Source organism: Drosophila rhopaloa, unplaced genomic scaffold (genome assembly GCF_018152115.1).
Source record: "Drosophila rhopaloa isolate 14029-0021.01 unplaced genomic scaffold, ASM1815211v1 contig_2, whole genome shotgun sequence".
NCBI classification, from domain to species: Eukaryota; Metazoa; Arthropoda; class Insecta; order Diptera; family Drosophilidae; genus Drosophila; species Drosophila rhopaloa.
The window spans coordinates 16,771,881-16,794,374 of NW_025335083.1; the positions used below are offsets into that span (position 1 = coordinate 16,771,881).

Sequence of the window (22,494 nt, forward strand, 5' to 3'; positions counted from 1 at the left end):
AAAATATTTTTTAATTATTGAAAGTTAACTATATGTTGGAAATATTTTTGAACCTTGATAACAGCCAAACGTTTATTGTTTTCCAATTCTCTCAGATCATGGCCATATGTTTCCCAAAAAATTGTCCAAACAGAAATATTATAAACGTTTTTCAATTTTTTTTATGTCATAAATAAATCATTTTGTTCAATCTGAGATTAAATTAAGTCTTAACTATAACTTAAAGGCTTTAAAAATAAAAATCAGCGTATCAGATCTCCAGGATATACCCAAAAGAAATTCTGCGACTGGGGAATTTTGCGAGCGGCTTTTATATATGAATGCATAATGAATAAGTAAAGGGAAAAGTGCCGTTTCGGTTCACTCTACCATTTACCTTTTGGCTGCTGCTGGTGCTGCTCTCGTGCCTTCCGTTGGCCGCCCCCTCATAATATGACGTATACGCCGCGTTGTCTGACACTGAACGGTAGCCTTTTGATGCAATGTCTCCTGTGGGCAGTCGGGCAGCACGATTTGCGTAACCGAGCACATGTTGAGTCATCCACTGGGTGTACTATGCCTGTGTATATATGCGATTTTGTGGGCGCGCTTGCCGCAAAACAATTGCGGCCCTTTAAGTATAATGGGCATAAGGTTGAACGCCATTACATTGTAATTAACAAACCTGCTTAATTTACCAGCCTTGTTGCTCTTGATCACCCACTCTTAGCCGAACGCCTGCGATATTGAATGAATATTATTTTACAATATTATTGATTTTCATTGTGGCTTTTCTCACCTGCCTCGGCTGCAGCGTTAATTGCTGCCATCTAAATTCATATTTTGCGGCCCACAACATTGTGGCCCAGTTTGCTCGCCAAGTCTACATACATACAATAGGCATGTGTTGACCTTTTTGCTTACAAATGGTCCATATGTAAATAGGCTAGCAATTAAAATGCTGGCAGGGTAAATTTTGTTAATTAGCAATGAAAAAACATCTAATTGGCATTGGACTTTACAGGCTTAAAAGCTTGTTATAGTACTGAAAGCAATTATTATTTTTTCCATTATGAAAGCCTTCAATTATACGACCTTACGTTTCAGATTATATAAAGTTCAAAAAGATAATCAATTATTCTATAAATAATTGTCTTTATTTAATGTAGAAGAATACCACTTTTCTTAAAAGATTAAATGCATATACAAAGTTCTAAATATATCAAAAGGACATTACTATTAAAAGGTAAAATCAATATAATGTTATTTAATAATGGCATTGAATTGAAGATAAATGTTTTAAATGGTAAAATTATAACTTATTACTTCTAAGAAAACCTGGTTTGACATATTTTGAAGTGGGTAAGCAATTCTGCTACAAAAAGGGAGTTTAAACACAACACAACACCCGTCGAGAAACTGTGTTTAAAGTAATTTTAGCAACAACATTTAAACAAACTCGTTTCTTATCTAGTGTCCTATTTGTTTCAAATCGTAGAGTCTCGCGGCTTGGCATTTTGTTTGTGCCAAAAATAAAACAAAATGCAGAGCCAAGCAACACGTCAGCGTCAGCACATTTGGCCCAACTTTCAACTACACTGAAAATAGAGTCGCGAAAATTCCGCCATTGTGTTTGTCGCATAAAAAATATACCTGCCAGCTGGCATTGCTATATGCCCCTATATGCCTTATATTTTTTCGCTCTTTTAGCTGCTATTTTACTTTTTGGGGCGTTGCCGTGGCTGAGTTTTAATTAGCCCTGAGTGCGTGCTGGGTTGAGCCAAAAGCCGAACAAATCGTTATATAAACACATACACACCCCAACAAAGTGTTTTGAGAGCCCAACGAATTTTCGCCACCAAATGAAGTTGGCCAACACGAAAACTACGCAGGTCACGAGAAAAATAGTTGCCCAAGGTGTTCTATAGTAAAAGCGAGTGAAAAGTCTTGAAATGGCAGCGGAAATGAAATTAAGGGAAAGTGGAGAAGTTGCTCAAAGGGACGTGCTTGCAGCCCTGAAAAGGAGTTTTTGTGGCCCCCATAGTCCTTTTGCCATGGCAAATGTTAAGGTTATATGCCCTTAGAAAAAAAACTAATAGCGAAAGGCGGGCGATGGCCTGCCCTTCTTATTTTGCATTTTTTGTGCCCCCTTTTCTAATTTGCATGTTTACGCCAAAATGGCATGCAGACGTTAAACTAAGAGTAAAATATTCATAAAATATGAGAAAAGGAAATTCCGTTAATTTTTATTTGCCTGAGAACATTTAGAACAGCATTCACTTAATGCCATTGGGAAATGGAGGATGCATTTAATCCTGTCCAAAGGACTAAAGGAATGCAGAGCATTTATATTTCAACTGGGTGCATCGCAAAACTAATTTTGGCACAAAAATCTTAAACTTTCTTGACACAAAAATGTTACGTAATGGAAAAAAATAGTTAGAAACTCCAAGGGGGCTAGCAAAAATACTGCAACATTTCTCATAATGAAACTAAAGTTTTTGGAGATGGTTTCCACAATATTTTCTATATATTTTAAATATGAGTGTATCTTTAAGCTTTGAGAAAAAGTTTTGACCAACAAAATTATATTATATTATTATTTACGATATGTATATTGAGGAAGAGCCTGTGAGAACTTTGCAATACGGATGTTTCTTTCCATTTAAAAGAAAAACACTTTATTAATATTTAATTTTTGTATCCATCTTTATACACTTTGAACCATTTTCTAGCGCTGCTTAACAAATAAATTGTAATATTTGTGTATATTCAATATGGATTAGTCTTAAGTCCGGTTATGCATAATATGTTATTCACATGTTCCTTGCAGTAAATCCGTCTCTAAACCTAATTTAAGATAATGTTGTGCAATGAGCCAGTAAGAGCGAGTTCAAAATGGTATCTCGACCAGAGAAAAAAAGAGGGAAAATGTAGCATAGTGAAAATGATTAGCTGATTTATTCTATGGGTGTATGCTTGCAACAGTTGCAACAGTTAAAACAGAACAGAAATTAACGAAAGAAGCACAGAGGGTATTAACCGAAAATAGTTCACTTCCAAGGCCAAGAACAAATAAAACGAGGAGCTGCAGGAATTCATCAAAAGATAAAAACAAATTCAAAAATAAAATTAAATGAAATATATATATATGTGTGAGTTTAGAATTTAGATGCTTTTTGATACCCCAAATGGACATTAGCTAGGCGAAAGGCAAAATATGCATTGAAAATTTTATAGACAACAACGCAGCTTAGGCAAAACGTACATATATTCAAAACCAAACACTTCGTTTATATTGTCGTAATCCCACAAGGAAATCAAGCACAGCTCCAACTAAAAACATGTCGATGGATACACACAGACAATACGCCCAAATGTATGCAATTTGATTGTGCAGATAACATATTTTTTAAATGTTTATAAGCAGAGATTGAAATATTTGTAAAACATATTTTAATAGACACCGAAAACCAAAGGACAAATTTTTTGAAACATATTTTTTTATATACAAACAAGAAGACGGAATGTTAAACACTGCGAATATGCACAAAACATATATCTTTCGGATAGCCCTAGCCTAAGTTAAAGTTGTAACATTTTCATTTAGAATTTGACAAACATTTACTTTCGATGGTTTCACAACAATTATTTTTAGCCATTTTGTACGCAATTCGGTTGAAGCTTAAGCAAGTAATCCAAAGTACAATCATTTATGTCAAACAGGACACCACAACACACCAGATATTGGGCTAGACAATTCTGAGATAGAGTTACAAGGGGATACGGTTAAAGAGTCGTTTCTACAGGGACAAAAAACGAAACACTTTTTGCTAACAATTTTTTTAATTCGTTTTACACACGCTTAATAGATATTGGTAGAGGATTTCAAGATAGGCAGCTAAATAAAAACAGTTTTTAATTTGAAACGAAAAGATTATAAGAGAACAGGTGGATATTACAGATCCAGAGCGATTATATTATTTATTTGAGGTAAACTTGAGCTTAGGTCTGTCGGCAAAACAACTGCAAAACCGAATGTAATCCTAGGATCGCCCCCTGTATTTAGTTTGTAACTAGAGGTAAAGCTCCCCGAGCCCCGAACCCCGTACCCCAAAACCCAGCCCCCTTTTCCCAAGCCAAGATGTATGCAGCTGCTGGTGGCGCCTCCCTGGCTTCCCGCCAGGCGCGGCAACGCCAACGCCAGCAGAAGAAGACCCAACAGCTCCAGGCGAAACTACATCCACCGAAGGCGGCCGGAGCCGTCGGACTCGTTTCCGGCGATCATGCCGCCGAGGGCGCGTCCACGCCCACACGCAGCCAGTCGCGCCAGTTCCACCAGCTGCCCACAAGCTATTTGAGGGCACCGACGCCACATGGTCGCAAACTGAGCGCCACCTACACGACGCAATCGAAGCTCCTACTGCCAATCGATGAGGGCGACACCCAATCGGTGTTGCAGCTGCGCATGCACCATGCCCACGGCCACGCCCACGCCCACGCGCACGCCCATTCACACTCGCACGGCCCCGCCCACGCGCCTGCGCTGGGCAGCCATCATGGGCAGACGCCCTACCAGCAGTTCGCCTCATCCCACGGACGCGTCTCACCGAAACTGGTGCACCGGCATTCCGGCAGCAGCAGCAGCACGGCCGGATTCCATCCGGTCATCTCCGCCGGACAGCTGCACAAATCCGCCACGGCCACGCTGCCGCTCGTCTCGCATTTGGCGGAGGAGGCGGTGTCGCCATCGGCGGTGGCCGGCGTTAAAACGACAGTGACCTCGTTGGATACGGAGACACCCACGCCCACGTCTCCGCCGCTGGCCAGCACTTCCGCTGCCGCTGCCGCCGCAATGGCGGCCGAGGCGGAGGCGGAGTTAGCTGGTGGTGCCGGCGCCGGCGTTATGTTTGTGCCCCACCATGATGCCATCATTGTAACGCCGGCCACGCCCATGGCCTCGCCGGGCCACGTGGCCAAGCTGCGGCGGCCCGGTCCCGAGGAGCTGCTGGAGTCATCCGCCGAGCGCCAGCCGCTGACCGCCGGCGAGGCGTTGGACGACGAGGACGAGCCGATGCATCCGCCGGCGCCGGGTCAGTTGGAGCGCAAGTGCAGCGTGTACAGGATGCGCAGGAGCGACGCCTTCGAGCAGGACATCGGGGGAGCAAGTGGTGGTGGCGGTGGTCCTGGTAGTGGCATCAAGCGGCAGCTGCGGGAACTGCAATTCAGCGCCGGCGTTCAAACCACGCAGTACGAACCGCTGCTCGCCGACGAACCACAGCTGATTTTCAAAGGGCTGGGGGTCAACGGGCGCAAGATGCAGATCTGCGCCTACTGCGAGGAGGGCATCTGCGTGTGCGAACACCTCGAGGTAATGGTAATTCCGGCCCGATCCTGGCCAACCCCTGATCCTGATCCCGATGCTAACTGTGATCCCAACCCTTCAAAATATTTTGCTTGCTTATGTATCTTGTGCATGCCCCATATTCGTATTATCGGTGTATGAATGTTATGAGTGGTGTGTTCCCCCAAAATATGATTATTGGTTTTCTTAATTCCAGCATTATATGGTAACATTATCCAATCGTTTTGGTTGATAGTGGGTGTCATAGTACTTAACAAAGTAACCTATACCTATTTTCGTAATACAATCAAAAAGTTTTCAAATGTCAACTTTTTACACAACATTTATTTATATGTTTATACCCACACTTAAATGCCTCATAATAGTTGGAGAGTGTGCTTCTGATTTGTTGAGCTTTAAATAATTTAGATTGCTAATTTTAAAGATAAATAACCAGTTTTTGGTAAAACGCCAAGTGACTTCAGAGCTGTGTTATTTTTGTATCTATGAAGAGGAGCTATTGCGATAGGCTCTAATTGGCAACATGGTAATGGGTTGTTGGCATCTGAATTATCAATCATTGACATTATTTATAGATTATATTAAGACCAACATTCCAACTAACTCACTGTATTCTCTGTCGGGATTGTTGGCGCACGTGTCGTATGAGTATCATGTTAAAACCTAAAATGAACGAAATAAACATCTTCTTTGCGACTTTGCACAGCTTAGCAAATATACTATTTTGCTTTCTTTAAGCTGAATTATAACTGAAGTTATGATAGAGATAATATTTTCTTTATTGTTTGAAATATTCTCTGTGAGAATAACTGGCTTACGTGTCGTATGAGTTATATATTTAAACATAAAATGAAAGAAATAGACATCTACTCTGCGTTTTTTCACAGCTAAAATAAGAAAGTATGTTGAAGTCTTAAAATTGAATTTTCAATGAAGTTATGATACGGGAAATGTTTTCTTTGTCGTTCAATACAAATTTCAAATATTTTATCGGGGCTATTCAAGTAGCTTTGACAACCCGCACACCCACACTGTTATACGTATGGCATCTCTAATAAGGACAAGTAGCTTTTGGCAGGAGTCAACAAGCTCGATATGTCCGTGCAGCTTTCCTCTCGACTAGCCCCATTTTGAGGCGATGCCATAACGGCGGCATCGACAAGAAAAATACCAGGAGAGAATGGCAACAGCGACTGCAAGTGCATGCATAACAACAATCCGAGAATCGGAAGCGCATAATGTGCCTTTGTATCGGCCTGATAATGCGCTGCCCGAAAAAGCTTGGCATGCCCAGCCCGTCCTCCATCTCCGCCAGGTCCTCCATGTCCCCCATCTCCTCCAGCTCCGCCAGGTCACCTCCCTCAACTGGCGCCGTTTGCCAAATGTTGTGTAAAAGGCTAATGGCAACACTGAATGTGTGCCATAAAAGTGCAAGGTGGCAGCGGGCGCAACTTAAAGTTTTCATACTTAAAGTTGCCACAGAGTTCCTTCCACTTGGTTTTTAGCGCACGACTCACTTAATGCGCTCCGGATGAGAGGCGGTAAATTAAAAAACTTAGCACTGCGCTATTATTTGACTTGCATAAGCAACGAATCAACTATGTATATGTATGTCTTTATGCGGAATAAAGCTCAAAAACTTGCACAATTTAAACCAAACGTGCGCACAAAAGAAAATCTCTGTAAGGCCGGACTGAAGGCGGAAGCGCCTGGGTAAGAGAAAAACCAAGTCCCCAGAAAACCATTTCAACAAAACAAATAAATCTCTCTGAGTCGACACAATTATTCTCATTAGCTGATGATATACTGCTGATACACATATTCAACTGTATCCAATACAAGTTCAGATTAGAGCACAGTATATTAGAATTCATTTTTAATTGAGACGCAATAAACTATACAAATTTTAAGACCGCAGGAGGATTGTTACGCGCATTCTTTAAAAAAAATTTAGGGTTACTAAAAAAAACATGAAAAATGTATTTGGTAATAGAATAATAACACTGGCAGAAAATTAAACAATTAAACAATTAACAATAAAATCAGCCCAAAATATCCTACTTGCACTTGCACCTAAAAACAAAATATTTATTTTCTGGGGGCTTATATAACGATAACTATTTTCATTTGAAGTAATTTTCAAAAATATTTTAGAAGTGCTACATTAGGTTCTTTAAGCTTTCATTTTATGAGCACGATAAGATGATCGTACCGCTGTGGATTTAAGGGCAATCTCACATCCACAATAACTCTTGGTACCCCGTGTTCTCGACAAGAACTGGGTGTAAAAAAATTAAAGGGCCAAAGGGAAAGTATAAAAACGAAGAAAGTAAACAGCAAAAGCGACTGGCGGCGGCTGAAATTTATTATATTCCCTGGAACCCACGCCAGCGTCATTTCTAGTCTCCTTCGCTGCCACTCGAATCGCTAAGAGAGACATGGACTTGTATGTGTATATGTATGTGTATGCGTTTCCGCGTATATGTATGCAGTCCCGAGCGCCTCGTGCACAAAAACAACAGCTAGTAAATTAGCTGGAAAATAGGGAAAAAAGTATGCGGCAAAATGGCGGACGCCAGAAATGCGAAAAAATATCATCATCGCCATTTGTCCCACCGCCCACGCCGCCAACGTCCCCCTTCCCCCTCCCCACTTCCCCTAAAAGCCGTGAAATGAAAATGGGTGAAAGACTTGTAATAAAGGTGGAAATAAACGTGCTACAAACGCAAGGGGTTTGTCCCGAGGGGGGAGGGGGACTAGAATTTATGAATAAACAAAATGGCGACATTGAGATAAATAACTGCATTAGCATTAATTGTCCACTGCACTTGTGTGCAAATATTGCAGGGAATTTAGAACAGATTTGGGGGAAAACAATGCAAAATGGGAATTACAATCGCTATTGGTTGTGGCGGTTTCACAAAACAAGAGCACAACAATCGTACAGCCCAAAATCTATATTATAACTACTCAGTTATAGCATTTTAATTATAGCTTTATTTTGTGATATCCTTTTTAATATCAAGTATTTCGTTGTAGTAAATATTAGTAAGGGAGTAGGAAATTTCTGATTCTTGCCATAAACAGTTATTTTTTGTTGAGCTCTAAGAGTATAATTGCCATTGCAATTTAGTTTCCCCAGTTATCTGGCTTAGATAATTGAAAATCCATGTCAAGGCCACGGCTATTAGACTAATTCAGCTTTTTAGTCCAATCAAGGATTCAGGGCCGTTCGATTGTGATTATTTCAGTTTGATGAATCAAATCGCTTACGCTTAAATGAACAAGATGCCTTGATTTACAGCCGATTGCCTGCAACTCGTCTGTCGTACTCGTAATTTAATTTCCAATTACACGAGATGTCTGCCAAAAAAGTGCGACGCTGGCGATTGTTGCTGCCTCAGAATGCAGCCTCAATAATTACTCAAACTGTCGCCCAGATCCGGCGCCAGCTTCCTTTGCCCGCAGAAGGGACATCCTGCTGGCCCATTTTTCCCAATTCTCGGCGGTTGCTGGTAATTGTTTGTCAGGCACGTCGGTCTTGGCCAGTTCTCGTAATTGTAACTGACATATTGCCAGTGCACAGCCTCATTCTCCACTTCATTCCGGGTTTCGCAAAAGCCATCTCGCAAATAAAGTGGTAATCATCCTTGTGCACAAGGAAAAAACCAATCCGACCAAAAACCAATGACAGTTCCTTGTTTATTGCATACTTTGCGGCGGCTTCATTGAATTATTGTTGCATAATTCATTCACTCAAATACACACACACACACACACAGATAAATGAAGAATGTAAGACGAAGAGAAATTCTTCTCGTTTATTACAAAGCCGCATTTAAATTAATTTTCGATTCTGGCTCTATCCTTTTTTTTCTGTTTGCTCTTCCCCATCCAGCCAACATTTATCTTCGAAATTTGGCCAACGTTTTGCTCTTGTTGATTGTTGCCGCTGCCATCGACAATAAAAATCATTTAAAAAGTCACAAATTACTTTGCGCAATTGTGCAGAGTTACAAAATTGCTTGGACAGCAGTCCCAAAGGGGCGATTACTAGTAATACTGGAAAACGGGATTTATGCAAAATGGAGTTTCATGATTTAAATACGTCGATTTGCATTCGTTTAACCATAACAATGTGCTATTTAACAACATTTAAACATTTTTTTGAGTAAATATATTGAAATTAATGAATGTGTGCTCTGGTCAAATATGTATTTATTTGATTGGGTGTCTTATTAATGCTAATTTATTTATAAATTTATTGACGTTACTTACGTTTCTAACTAAATAATGCATATTCTTAAAATTAACTTCAGTAATTCGTCAATTATTAAAGAGCCACACAATTGATATAAACGTTTACAAATATTAACAAAAAATGATTGCTTTTTATATCCAAGCCCTATGCTGTAATTATTCCAAAATAATAAACCTATTACACATTTCAATGTATCGATTTGTTTATGGATATTATTAAATAGTTTACATTCCACTAAAAAATTCCTCAAAAATTACGTGGCGTTCAAGCCTGACCCGCATCGAAACATATCAATAACTTAGGCTCAATTAACGCTGGATTGTGGTTGCCCAGAGTATGTCTACCAGCCAATGTCGAGCAAACAGCAAACAGAAACAGCAGGCACGCAGACACACACTCAGTCGCCTCGATGGCTGTCAACAATCAAATAACATGACTCTCAACGAGGACAGTTGCCATTTCTCACGGCATGTGGCATATGCAAATTCCTCGTTGAGGGGCGCCTCGTTCGCCTTTAATTACCAGCAGACAAGTCGCCCGTCGAGAGACCCACTGCCAGTGCCATCAGGTGAACAAGTCAGCGGGCGTTGTGCCAAAAATTCGCCCCGACAGAGCGTTTCGCCATTCACATTAATTAACCTGAGATATATGCACTCACCAATGCCCCCATGAGCAACAGTCGATTTTGGGGGCTATGGCTATGTGTTTGGCTACTTGGTTGCGGTTTTATGGGCTACTTTCGTGCCTCCTGCTTACCATCATATTGATTTGGCAGTGCCACACTCTTACTGGCGTCGAAATGTGAAAGTTGAATTTCCATAAGTTCAAACATTATAATGTTCTATAATAGTCTGCATACTGGCACTGGTAAAAAGGTTAAAGGTAAACTGTGGTGGTATTTCGTAAATCAGATGATTTTGTTACGAAAATACATTTTTTACTTGTGAAGGCAAAAAACAGCCTTGCAGAAAATACCGTTATTTAATTATTGCACACTAAGAGATCATAAAACACCACAATAAACGATTTATAAAACCTTTAAAGCCCCTTTGGAAACTCCGTACTTGTAGAATATTTTGGTAATTCAATTTTTTCATACCATAAAAAGTTATAAAAAATGTCAAGTAAACCTATTGGGTCCATTAATAAAAACATGCCCTTTAGCAGTAAATCCCTTGCCTTCACTGAGTTATTGATGGCATTTAATAATTGAAAGAGTTTAACTATTATCGACCATCTATCATTGCAGTGCTGATGAAATTGAAGTGCCCTTGGCAAAAATCTTTGGAATATCCACTTAACTTTATCCGCAGAGCTGTATAAATTTCGGTGTAATGCACTCGACACAATTGGCCATAAAATGCATGGTACCCGGCAGACAATTTCTCACAAAAGAATAGGGCAATTCAGTGTTAATGAAATTTACAGCAAAGGGTCATATATTATTTCCACTCTTTCGAAACCCTTTGTCCCCTTTCTCTGCCCCTTTATCCCAGCTATATGTATCTCTTTGGCAAAATCATGGCGCACAAATTAATTTTCATAGTATTCTTTTTATGCGCTCATGTTGTCAGCATGACATTGTTGCTGCCGCTGTTGGCGACTAGCTGCCAAATAGCAACATGTGTAGTAACGCACACAGACACATAGCACATACACATACACATACTCAACGCACTGCGAGTGTGTGCCGCGTCTGTGTTTAATTGCGAAAATGTAGCAATCTTTTAGGCGTTGCAACCAGTCAGTCGGAGTCAGCCAGCCAGCTTTTGTTATGTCAGCTGCGCCTGTGCCATGTTTTTCTCTATTAACGACCACGAGGTCTGGGTTTTGTACGGATATGGATGCACAGTTGCGGACATAATAGTAGTTTTCAATTTACAAATTAAAAATACGAGGCTTCTATCAAAAATGGAGTACACAAACCATATAAGTTTTTACTCACATTTTATTAATTTTGCCAAGACACAGTAGAAGTGATATTTATTTAGGTAAGCTAGTAGTCTTAAAGAAACCTCAGGAAGAATTGAATATGTTTCTCTTATATGTATTCTATTAAGTGGATATTAATTCAACTATCCAAGATATATAAATTATTTTAATTGGTATTTAATTAATATAAATCCATTTCTAGCTTTTCACGTGTATTTGTATCTTAACAAATATTTGAAAGGGTGTGCTGCTATTAATTTGAACGCAGCTGTATGAAGGGATGTGTATGTCCGCTGCGTCTGAGAGTGTGTGTGGCTTTTGCATGAATCTGTATTTCATTAAAATTTCATCTGCATCGTTCAACGAGTGACTTTTTCCGCTTTGCGCTGTTGAATTATTGAAATTTTCGGTTCGCAGTTGCCAGTTTTGCTTAGGTCGCCGTTCCACTTGCCCAACAAAGGCTTCCCTGCTGCGGAGCATCCTCCGCTGCAGGATTTGCATATGAATTCCAGCAGCTGCAGCTCTGAGCTGCCGTAACTTTCCACGGCCTTCCTTTCTCGTGCTCCCATCTCAACGCAGCCATTTGAATTATGGCATTGCAGGGCAGCAACATGGCTTATATGCCATAAATATTTTCTATGTTTGCATTACTCACCAGATTTTTGCAAGTGATTTGCAACGGCCTGGAAACTTTGCACTCGACATGTCTTAACTTTTCAGTCACTAGGGGAAAGGGTCTGAAATTGATTCAAGTCGAAGATGTGCCAAAAGTGCACAAGAGTGCATTCAAGTGGAGCTATCTTCATAAATGAATAATTTGGTTTATTGACATGGGCTTCATTGTTTGCAAGCGGATTCTCAGAATTCTCGTTTATATTCATGGACTTAAGTCAATAACTTGATAAAACAACTAAAGCCAAACAGGCACTATAATAAATTGAATTAATAAAACTATCAGAAATACCAAATTCAAATTAACAATATCAAACGAAAATAAATCAACATTTACAATAAGCACATAAGTAAATATTATTCGGATCAACATACAATATTTAATTTTTCGGCCATTGATTTAAAGCTCTACAAATGTACACAAAGTAATAAAACGAAAAGTTAAGCTTAACGCATTGAATAAACCATAATTGAAATCAAAAGTTATTTATCCATTCAACAGCAAATTTTAAATGGAGCCGCAGCAAAGAACACAAAAAGAACACCCGTGTGCAATATAAAAATTGAGTAAAACAAACGAAAGCCATGAATTGGAAAACTGCAACAAATGTGATATGAAACACTAATAAAATATAAATAAAGACACTTTTAGTAAACAACCAAATCAACGTTAATTAAGCCTCGGAAAATGGCAGCAGCGGAAAGGCAACGAGAAATCAAAATGAGCATATATTGTGTGGGCTTGACTTTTATATAGCTAGCGATAATGACATTTAGTGCTACAACAACAAAACATAACAAGAAAGCTTTAAATATTTTTTCTACTTACTAAAACTTAAATTAACTGCACCAAATGTGATCGAACCAAAATAATATATTGAACAACCAATAAGAGTTACTTCAACAATAAAATTCGACAACGACATTGCCTTCTCTCATTGTAGCCTAAACGAAATAAACTCTAAAACTCAACTTCGTTGCCACTAACGTTAATTACTAGTATAAGCGGAATACAAAACGAAAAAGAATAAATAAATAAGTTAAATAACTAATAACTAAACTCGAAGACTTTTCTACGTGCAACAAAATTGATAAAAACTAGGAAATGCATAGACTAAGGCGATCAATCACTTACCTTTACGACGCAGTGCGCCTACGTTAACGCTGCGCTAACGGCAACGGTCAATTCATAGATATTAATAAATGTTTATAGCTTTCAATGCCAAAATCCAAACGAAAATGAAATCGCCTACGAATACAATGCTGCGCGACGTGAACGCTACGTAGCAAAAGGCCAGGCGTTGCGTTACGTTACGCTCCGCTACGTAACGATAAATATCCATAGCAGAGCCCGAGCCCGCATCCGTTTCCCGATCTCCACGCCGTTTATGAACCAGGAGGACTCGCAGGAGCGCCGCAGGACGAGTCGCCGGCGCAGCCAGAAGCATCACCGCTGGAAACCGGAGCCACCACAGCAACCACAACAACAACGACTTAACGGAGCTAGAATAGCAGCCGACCACTGGCGATCAACGCAGCCCATCCTCAGCCCGCCACTCAACTGCGCCAGCCATTCGAGGCTGACGCAGTTTTCCAACCGCCACAGCTACAGAAACCCCAACAACAACCACCACAAGAACTACAGCACTACACATAGAAATCTGTTTTAAAAAAAAACCAAAAAAAAAATATTACTCTTTGCTTCTATTTCTATACTCCTCCTCTTTGTGCCTATCAGTACGTTCTCGTAGTTGTTGAGAAAGTTGAGAAAGTAAACGGACTGAACGCACGCCTTTTGGATGCTGCCCTCACGACTCACGTAACGCCCAGACGTGACATTTAGTTTGGACGTTATTAAGCTCCTAAACGTAACCTGTGTCATCCCATTGATTTCGAACTGTGAACGCAACTCGACCACGCCCCACGCAACGGCTACGCCACTGCACCACTGACGTGACGCATACGCACCGTTGACAGCAAACAAGTAAAAAAATAAGAAAAGAACTTTAACCGTAAACAAAAGAAAAAAAAACAACACCAAGATGCAGGCCGCATTGATGCTAAGATCGAAATCTCGGGTGGCGAGAAGAAGAAAGCTACGAAAATTAGGTGGAAGACTTGAGTTGCCTAGTAATGTAGCAACTAAAGAAATAGCTCCATTTCCTCGTTATCCACCTGAGTCATGGGTAATAATATAAAATACCAAACAAAATACCTAATTAAATTTAAACCACATTCTATGAATCTCTCTCTGTCTTCTTCTGAACCGAAGAGCCCCTACAAAATAAAAAAAAAACAATTCAGTAAAGCAAAAGTATAATCTCAGACCCTCTAAGTACCCAAACTAAAACCAAAGAGCGCAAGTTTCTAAAAAGTCGTCAAATGAAAATCATCAGCTTTAATGAAATTCTAATTTCCAGCCCCCAATCCAACCTGAAAACCCACCCAAGTACTACCCCGCTATCTGACTATCTTTCCGATCTGTACTTCTCTCTCCCCATCTATCTATCTCTCAACCTGTCCCTTACTCTATTTTAGCCTCCCTAGTTTCGAGCCCAAGACACAAACTCTATTTTGATTTAAGAAACGACCCAGAGTTAACTACCATCAGAGCATACGTTTTTCCTTAAGTAGTGTGGCAACTCTATGCTAGGTTAACTAAATAGAATTCAACTTTTTCTCAATCTCTTTTTTACTTGATATTGCAGTTAATTTAGCGTGTGCCCAACTATCCCCGATTCTAGAACGTAGAGCCGCTTTGGAACGAATCTTGAATTAACTGTTAACTCAGTAGACATTTTATAATATGCGATATATCCATAGATACTATATATTTCAAGTCTAAGAGCTCTGCCAGCCAACAACTAAATGCGCTGTACAACTAGCTTAACCACCTTTATTCAATTCTCAGCAAACTATTAGTGCTTTTGCTCAACTCTCTACCTCTATCTCTCTCTAACTATCTCTCTCTGTCTAGCTCTCTGCCTAACCTTCTGTCTCTATCCCACTAAGTGTAACTTTCTATAAACGCTCTAACCAATAACTATCTGTCTGTCACCCAGTCCCACACTTAGCTTCAACTGTAGTTGAAACATTGCACAGACCCCACCTCAAAGATAAGCCCCCACCAACAGAGACCCTACCCTAATCACCAGCCCCAAGCAAACTCAGCCACTTTCGCCTACTTTGCACTTGCTTAAACTCTATGTAAAGTATAAATAAAAATCAGTATAATCAAAGACGTGTGTAGTTCTTCACCCACAATACCACTAACAAATCAGACATATCTAGTGCGTTCCTTCCACTCACACGCTGCACCCTGTTAAACTAGTCGAGTAGTACTCAACAGTATCCAAAGCAAGTGCTTTTAACTATTCTCCACTAATCCTAACTCAGATAAACTAAAACCAAAAACGAGCTATGAAATATCAAATACAAATTACCTACATAACAAATATAAAGCACATCAAATGATTTATGATTTAAAACACGTTTATAGTTTTGTAGCGACAAGTACACAGATTATGCTTTAGTTTTGAGGTGTTGGTCCATGGATCTCTTGTTTTCCCGAGGATCCACAGATCAACCGGATTAAACACTTTATTTGGCTAAACACGCACAAAAACAACACAATAATTTTCAACTATCCTTTCTTTCACTCGCTGTCATTCTTCTCAAAACTACTATATTCTTTCACCCTGTAATTTTCGCCTACCAATAACGCATAAGTTTCACGCAACACATCACACAAATTATGTGTCTTATGTCTTACATTTTTGATTTTCAACTTTCGCCAATGTCGATGTAATCCGTTAACGAACCGTTAACCGTTATCGTTCACCAATTGCGTAACTAGAAAAACACATACGTGACCACGCCTGTGGCGCCACCCGAGCCGCCTCCGCCACCGCCGGAAGTAAGTGTCAAAGCATCCACTTAAAAAAACCACTCATTTGCATACAAGAAAATATGGAAACAAACCCATTTTTTTCCGTTCTATCGTTCGTTCATCACGTGCAAGTGTCTCACGTGTTTCTTTGTATATGTGTAACGTAATGATCACCTGCGTGATTGCCTCCATGCAATTGCGCTGTGCCGCTTACGTTGCCGTCTTGCAGTTGGTTGTAATTTGAAAGTACAATGAAAATGCTTGTAAATAATTCACTTGCTTTGCATTTGATCTCTCTCTCTCTCTTCTTTCCCAACATACCCAATCCTCTATCTGTCCGCTTCTTTTTTCTTTTTGTATGCAAACTGTTATACATTTTTTATTTGAAACTGAAACTTTTGTACTTTTAGTTCATTAATTTTCGTACTAAGCCCAGTACGCATTTGCACATGAAATATTAAAAATATTTTTCTTGGTCTGCATTGGTGTGTGTTTGAGCATTATGCCGAAGCCAATAAAATATTTTAAATATTTTATTAACTGCAAAGCGGGGCTAGCGAATGAAAAGGTTCCTACCAAAAGAATTGCATTGAATATTTACAAGCATTTTCATTGCTTTGATTTGAACGACCCCTCCATGCCGTTTTGTGTAAGGAGCCAGCGACTGTACTGCAAGGACTGCCAGCCTTACTTGAGCAAACGTGTGAACCCAGTGCCCATCCACATTAAATATACATGCCTAGGCAGAGAATGAGTTTCTACAAAATGAGATAAGTTAAGCTATAATTTCATAAATTTAAGGCCCCACGTCGGGCGCCATAATTGAGTAATTTAAGGCCCCATGTTGGGCACCACATTTGAGTCGAGTAAATTGTACATTAACGCAATTACTGCCTCTTGTAAATTTAGAGCGGTTTAATTAACATACCATCGGGGCAGTGATTAGCATAAATCAGTGGCGAAACTCAACAAGTTTGCCATTTGCAAATTTAGCTTAATTTACATAGAAAATACATTTTGTCCGCTCTCCTTCTCTCCTATATCAATTAGCAATTAGTTTCACCAATTTTCAGTTGTTTTTTCTCGGTTTGTTGGCTTTAATTTTTCATTTGTAGTCATCAACAAAACAAAAGAAAACAACAGACATATGAAACAATCAAACGATAAACAAAAAGAAAGTATGCAACATTAACTAACAACCAAAAACGAACCACCAACAGCAACCACAAAAGAAAAACAAAACAATCAAACGCCAAACAAACACTCAAGCAAAATGCATTAATATAAAATAAACAAAATGGTATCAAGTTTTCCCAAAAGATTCTGTAAAGCTTACTTGCCTCTCATTCCCGTTTTCGATCTAGGAGCTCAACTTGATTCAATTGCGAAATTTGTTCCACAAAGTCAAACCAATCAAGAAGTCAACAAAAACGCTTGGCAACAAAAAAAACAAAGAATCCAAATGAAAAAAAATAAAATTGAATGTTTTACAAAAACGGCAAATGAAAGTGAAAAAATTTTCCCTTTGACAATGCCGACCGATACGCGTCGAGTCGGCTGCCAAAGCGAAACTTTTGCCTTAAATTGAAATGCACATTTTAATTTCGGCCCGAAACCATTTTTTTGTGGAACATTCACATGTTGAAGCAAGCGCTAAAAACAAAAACAACCAAAGAATACAAAACAAATAAGGCAGCAAAAAAAGAAAATACCGAAACGTGTACACAGCAGAAATTTTGGCTGTGAGTTTAAAGGCTTTTTGGGTGGATAAATGTTGTTCCTTAGATTTGGGTTCTGTAAGTCATAATGCAAATACATTTCCAGCGGTCTGGGTAAGTCAGAGTTGGCGTGTTTTCTATAACAAATACAATTTATAAATACAATGTAAGGAAATGTTTTTCGTAGTTTAGAAAGCCTTTGAATTTAGCAATGCCGGCTAAAAACCCAACCAAAATTAAATTTGAGTACCGAACCCCACTTAGCAAAGCCAATTGAGCGCATTTCATCTTACCTTGCATTAAAAAGAAAATATATTTATTTCTTGTCAAAACGATCCATTTATCTTTGTTAATTTGCCATCGAAATCAAATAAATTTGGCATGTATTCTCCATGCGTACTTTTGGGGCAGACTTGGGCTTCAAATGATTATAAAGACCCTGAAAAGTATGTAATGAAGCCAAAACCGGAATTGATAGGAAAACATAAAAATCATTTCTTTTAATTTAATTCGTTTCTTTTATTATTATTATCAATGTTGACACATGTGGCACTGTTCTGGGAATATTTCCGCTGCGAGCTTCAATCGTTGCTATTAATATTTATTTAAGCTTGAAATTAAGCCTTTCTTTTTCACAAACACACGAGACAAGATTCCTATGGTTTCCTTTCTACTTTCTCTCCTACTTTCTCTTACTCAATGCGAAGCACGCACTAAATCTCCAAAATGACCACACAGAACACACCCACACACACTCGTACTCCTGTTAAACACTTTTTCTATTCATTTCTTTCAAACGCAGGTACGCGACATTTAATTACACCTATTTCACCCTCAAAAAGAAATCAACCCAAAAGTATGCAACGCTTGCTAAAATGAAAATCAATGAAAAATTCAGATCGACAATTAGGTACAGTCTAAATTTAAGGACTCAATTTATTGTGATCCATGCAAATTTACCGATTCTATTCCTATATTGGTGTCTAAAACTGTAATCACAATGCTCTCTCTCTGTCTCTCATTATATATAATATATATCTCTCTCTCTCTCTTTGTGCTGTGGCCCGTGCTCTGTGTGACTAAAAACTTAGTAGCGTGCTAGGTTTAGTAGCTTAAATCCATATAAATATCTTTATCTTTGTAAATGTGTGAGTGTGTGTGCGCGTGTAATTGTGTGTATGTGCGCCAAATTGAACTCTAGCATATTGGGACGTAAAAACAGCCGGAATTTGAACAACAAACAAAACTATCGTATAATTTCAACATTTTTTTCCTAGCATGTTTGCATTACCTTGCTCGTCATTTTTTATTATCTTTCCTGCTCCTCTCTCTCTCACTCTCTCTTTATATATATAAATATCCTTCTGTATTTGTACACTCTGTCTATAATATAAAATATGGAATGCAAAAAACTGTTGTTCCGCTGCGTGCATTTTAATTGTCTTGTCGGTCTCGCTCTAATTTCCCTCTAGCCAACTCTTTCTCGCTCTCTTTAATATCTTTATCTTGCAGTCTGTGCGTTTCTCGCATGCGCTTAATTACGGACAGGAAAAAACATTTAATATTATGTTATTTAATTTCCCTTGTTCAATTAAATTTTTACTTGTGGGCCCGAGAGCGATTGCATGTCATTTATTTATCAATGTTGCAGTGTCGGCGGGAAAATAATTAATCTTTACTGTACAAATACAACCCACAACCCATAAAACTGCTTCGTGTAACCAACAAGCTAATCGCTGACTAACCGTAAGCCAAAGCACCAAGAGTGAGTTCATTAAAAAGTATCTTTGAACCAAGCACTGCAAAAATGCCTTATCGACTAACCCTCACAACGCCTTAATATACTAATACTACATATTTTCTAAATGTTTTTAATGGCTTGTGGTTTTGGCAAAGTTTCTTGGAACCGAATTTAGGGGCAAAAAATTAAAAAAGGTTTTTTTCGATCTTTAAGTCTGAGAAGTTGATTTAGTATAAGAGATGTACTAAGAAAAATGTAACCCTTAAAATTCGCCACAGTTATACTTTTTCTTGAAATTACATTTTCAAAAATGTACGATTTTTTTATGCTTACGTATTTTATTTATAGGTTTAACGTTTATTTCTTAAAATGTAAGTTTAATATAAATATATTCAAATAAACTTTTTTTTATCAATTTTAAATCTGTTTAATATAATTTTTTGTTGTTTTTGGAATATACCTATATTTTATACTATGTGTTTTTTTTTATGTTAAAGAAAAATTTACAAGCTTATCAATATTACTTATTGCACAGGAACATTTTTGACAACTTCAAAATATTTAGGTTTAAAGACGAATTTAAAATATTTTTGGGGTTACATTTTTCTAACTTCTAAAAAATCATTTTAAAGAGAAAAAACTTAGAAATTGCCAAAAGAGTTGAGAACCCAGGATAACCCAGGACCCTACTACTTAAGCTTAAATAAGATCTACAAGGCCAGGCTCAAAGTGTATGCATCGTAAAGCTCAAAGTCTTCCATCCCTGAGAACTCATTCGCATAATTTTCACAAAACTTTTCGATGTGATTCTTCTCGCTCGCAACCTGTATACGTTCGTGTGGTAAGCTTAGCCAAAAAAAAAAAAAAAAAAACTGGTCACAGTAAGTAATCAATGGAAATACAACGCTTCTAAACCAAAGCAGGACTTAATCAATTTTCGGTGGATAATGAAAGGCCTTGGAATGGCAGCCGAGAATTGCACAATTTGTGGTCAGCACTCGTGTGTGCACTTGAAAGGCTCGACTTAAACTTGGCTTCTTCTGTCAACTTGACTTACTGCCATTTGTGGCCAAAAAGTTTCGCCTGCCATAGACTATTTCCCCTATGCCGGCCAAGAGCAACAACAGCCGAAGGAAGGAAGGAAGGGGACGTAAGAGCTCCGGAAAGGAGAGCTCCAAAACTTTTCAGTGCAATGAAATGCAATCGAACGGAACCGAAAACCAGCGACATCCATTTTCCGTTCGTACGTCCCCTGTCCCGCTCCATTGTTTTCCGCTCCGAGAGCTGTCGAGTGGCGCAGCACTTTAAGCATTTTATTGCGAGCAAATTATGTAGCATATTTTTCAGCGCTCCTTCTCCGCAGTATTCGGGATTCGGCGTTGATTTATAGTGTCGTCGCCAAATGTGAAATTGAGCGCAGAACGCTGAACGCAGACCTGATCGATGGCTTTTGCTATTTCTTGGGATTTTTTCAATTCAAGCCAGCGACATGCGTTCAATTAACCCGGGACTCTGGCAGACCGTTTGACATTTTCATTAGACAAACAAAGCAAAAGAAACTCGGCTGCGACGTTTACATTTCATGGCCGGATATCCGGCTGCAAAAAGAAAAACCGAAAGAAATGTCTGCTTCCGTTTGAAGTCCGCAAAACCGGTATTCGCACATACACACAGCCACAAAGTTCACATTTAGCCGCAAATCGACTTTAATTTGCGGTGCCACTGGCGCTGGTTCCCTTCCTTTCCCCCACCCCGCTTTTGCTCCCCAGTCGCCTCTAGATGGTCCGATTTCATTACACAATCTGCGCTTAAATGCTAACTTTTTCGGTTCCCCGGGTTCCGTTTGGGGGAACTTCGCCACTTTCCTTTGTGGCTTTGCCTTTAAATTGTTTTGTTGGCCAGTTGGCCAGATCTCTCCGGTTGGTTTTCTTGGTCCTTAGTCCTTGAATGGGGATTTTCCCTCAACATTGGTGCCTGTGGCCCAGTCCCATGTGTTGCATGTGCTCCTATCGATTTGTGCGTTTTACGCGAATTGAATTTAAAATGAAATCAATTTTATTAAAAAGAAGATAGAGGATCTGGGACAAATAGAAAGACTAAACACATTTTGAAAGTACCACGGGTATTTAGTTGTGTGCGAAAATGCAACTTGGAAAGGAACTTTCTAAGCCAATTAAACTTTATATTAACTTGCAATTTGTATTTATTTGGGGCAATGTTTTTATCATTCCAAAAAATAATAAAATTGAAAAACTTTATACAACTTTAGGTTATTTTTGAAGCAGCATACTTGGTAAAATAACATGGTTTTTTTAATTTGATATAATAAATAGGAAACATGGAATTTACATTTTTTAAATTATAATTTAGTAATTATAATTTTAATTTTAAAAGGTCCGATTAGGTACACCTGACCCTAAAATTTATTTTCCAGCAGTAATCTGACCCTTGATTGGGTTATCACACTGCGGTTTCTTTGAAGTGTCCAAAGTAGAAAAGGGCCCTGGGCATTATTTGGCCTAATGAACTGTTTCGAGCCGGGGCTTAATGCTGATTTGTGTACCAAGAGCGTACTGTTCCACATTCGCCCCGTGGCCCTGGCCATGTGCCAGTTTCGGGGGGACTCACACATAGATAGAATGGGACAGCTCAACCGATTCGCCGCATAGGCCGTGGAGCACCTTGAGCCGAGACGCCTCCGGGCCGCAGGACAGCAGCCGGAAACAAAGAAACATCAGGCTGAAGTGTGGCGAGAAGGGCAGCTTTGGCCTTTCAGTGTCGCTTAGTGAAATTGCCTGTAATGTCTCTGTTTCTGTCTCTGTGCCCCTGTCCCTGAATTCTCGCTGGCTGCTGCATTGTCTAACCACAGCATAGCATTAGCCACTGCCACTACCACTGCCTCTACCTCAACCTCTGCCTCGTTCTTTACGACTTGGT

The 22,494-nt window shown here is 39.2% G+C and overlaps 1 protein-coding gene across 4 annotated transcripts in view; it reads left to right on the plus strand.

The window, feature by feature from the left end:
- The window catches only part of LOC108052655 (mucin-5AC), a 42,010-nt gene that overhangs the window by 10,502 nt on the left and 9,014 nt on the right, over positions 1-22,494 (plus strand). For 2 of the 4 annotated variants that reach the window (XM_044459996.1, XM_044459998.1), the window contains exons 2-3: positions 12,712-14,395; positions 16,066-16,125. In XM_044459996.1, coding sequence (XP_044315931.1) covers positions 14,252-14,395; positions 16,066-16,125 — 204 coding nt within the window. In that variant the 5' untranslated portion in view covers positions 12,712-14,251. Of the gene's footprint in view, positions 1-4,087; positions 5,351-12,692; positions 14,396-16,065; positions 16,126-22,494 lie in introns of those variants that run through there. The other 2 variants (XM_044459997.1, XM_044459995.1) reach the window with 2 other exon arrangements.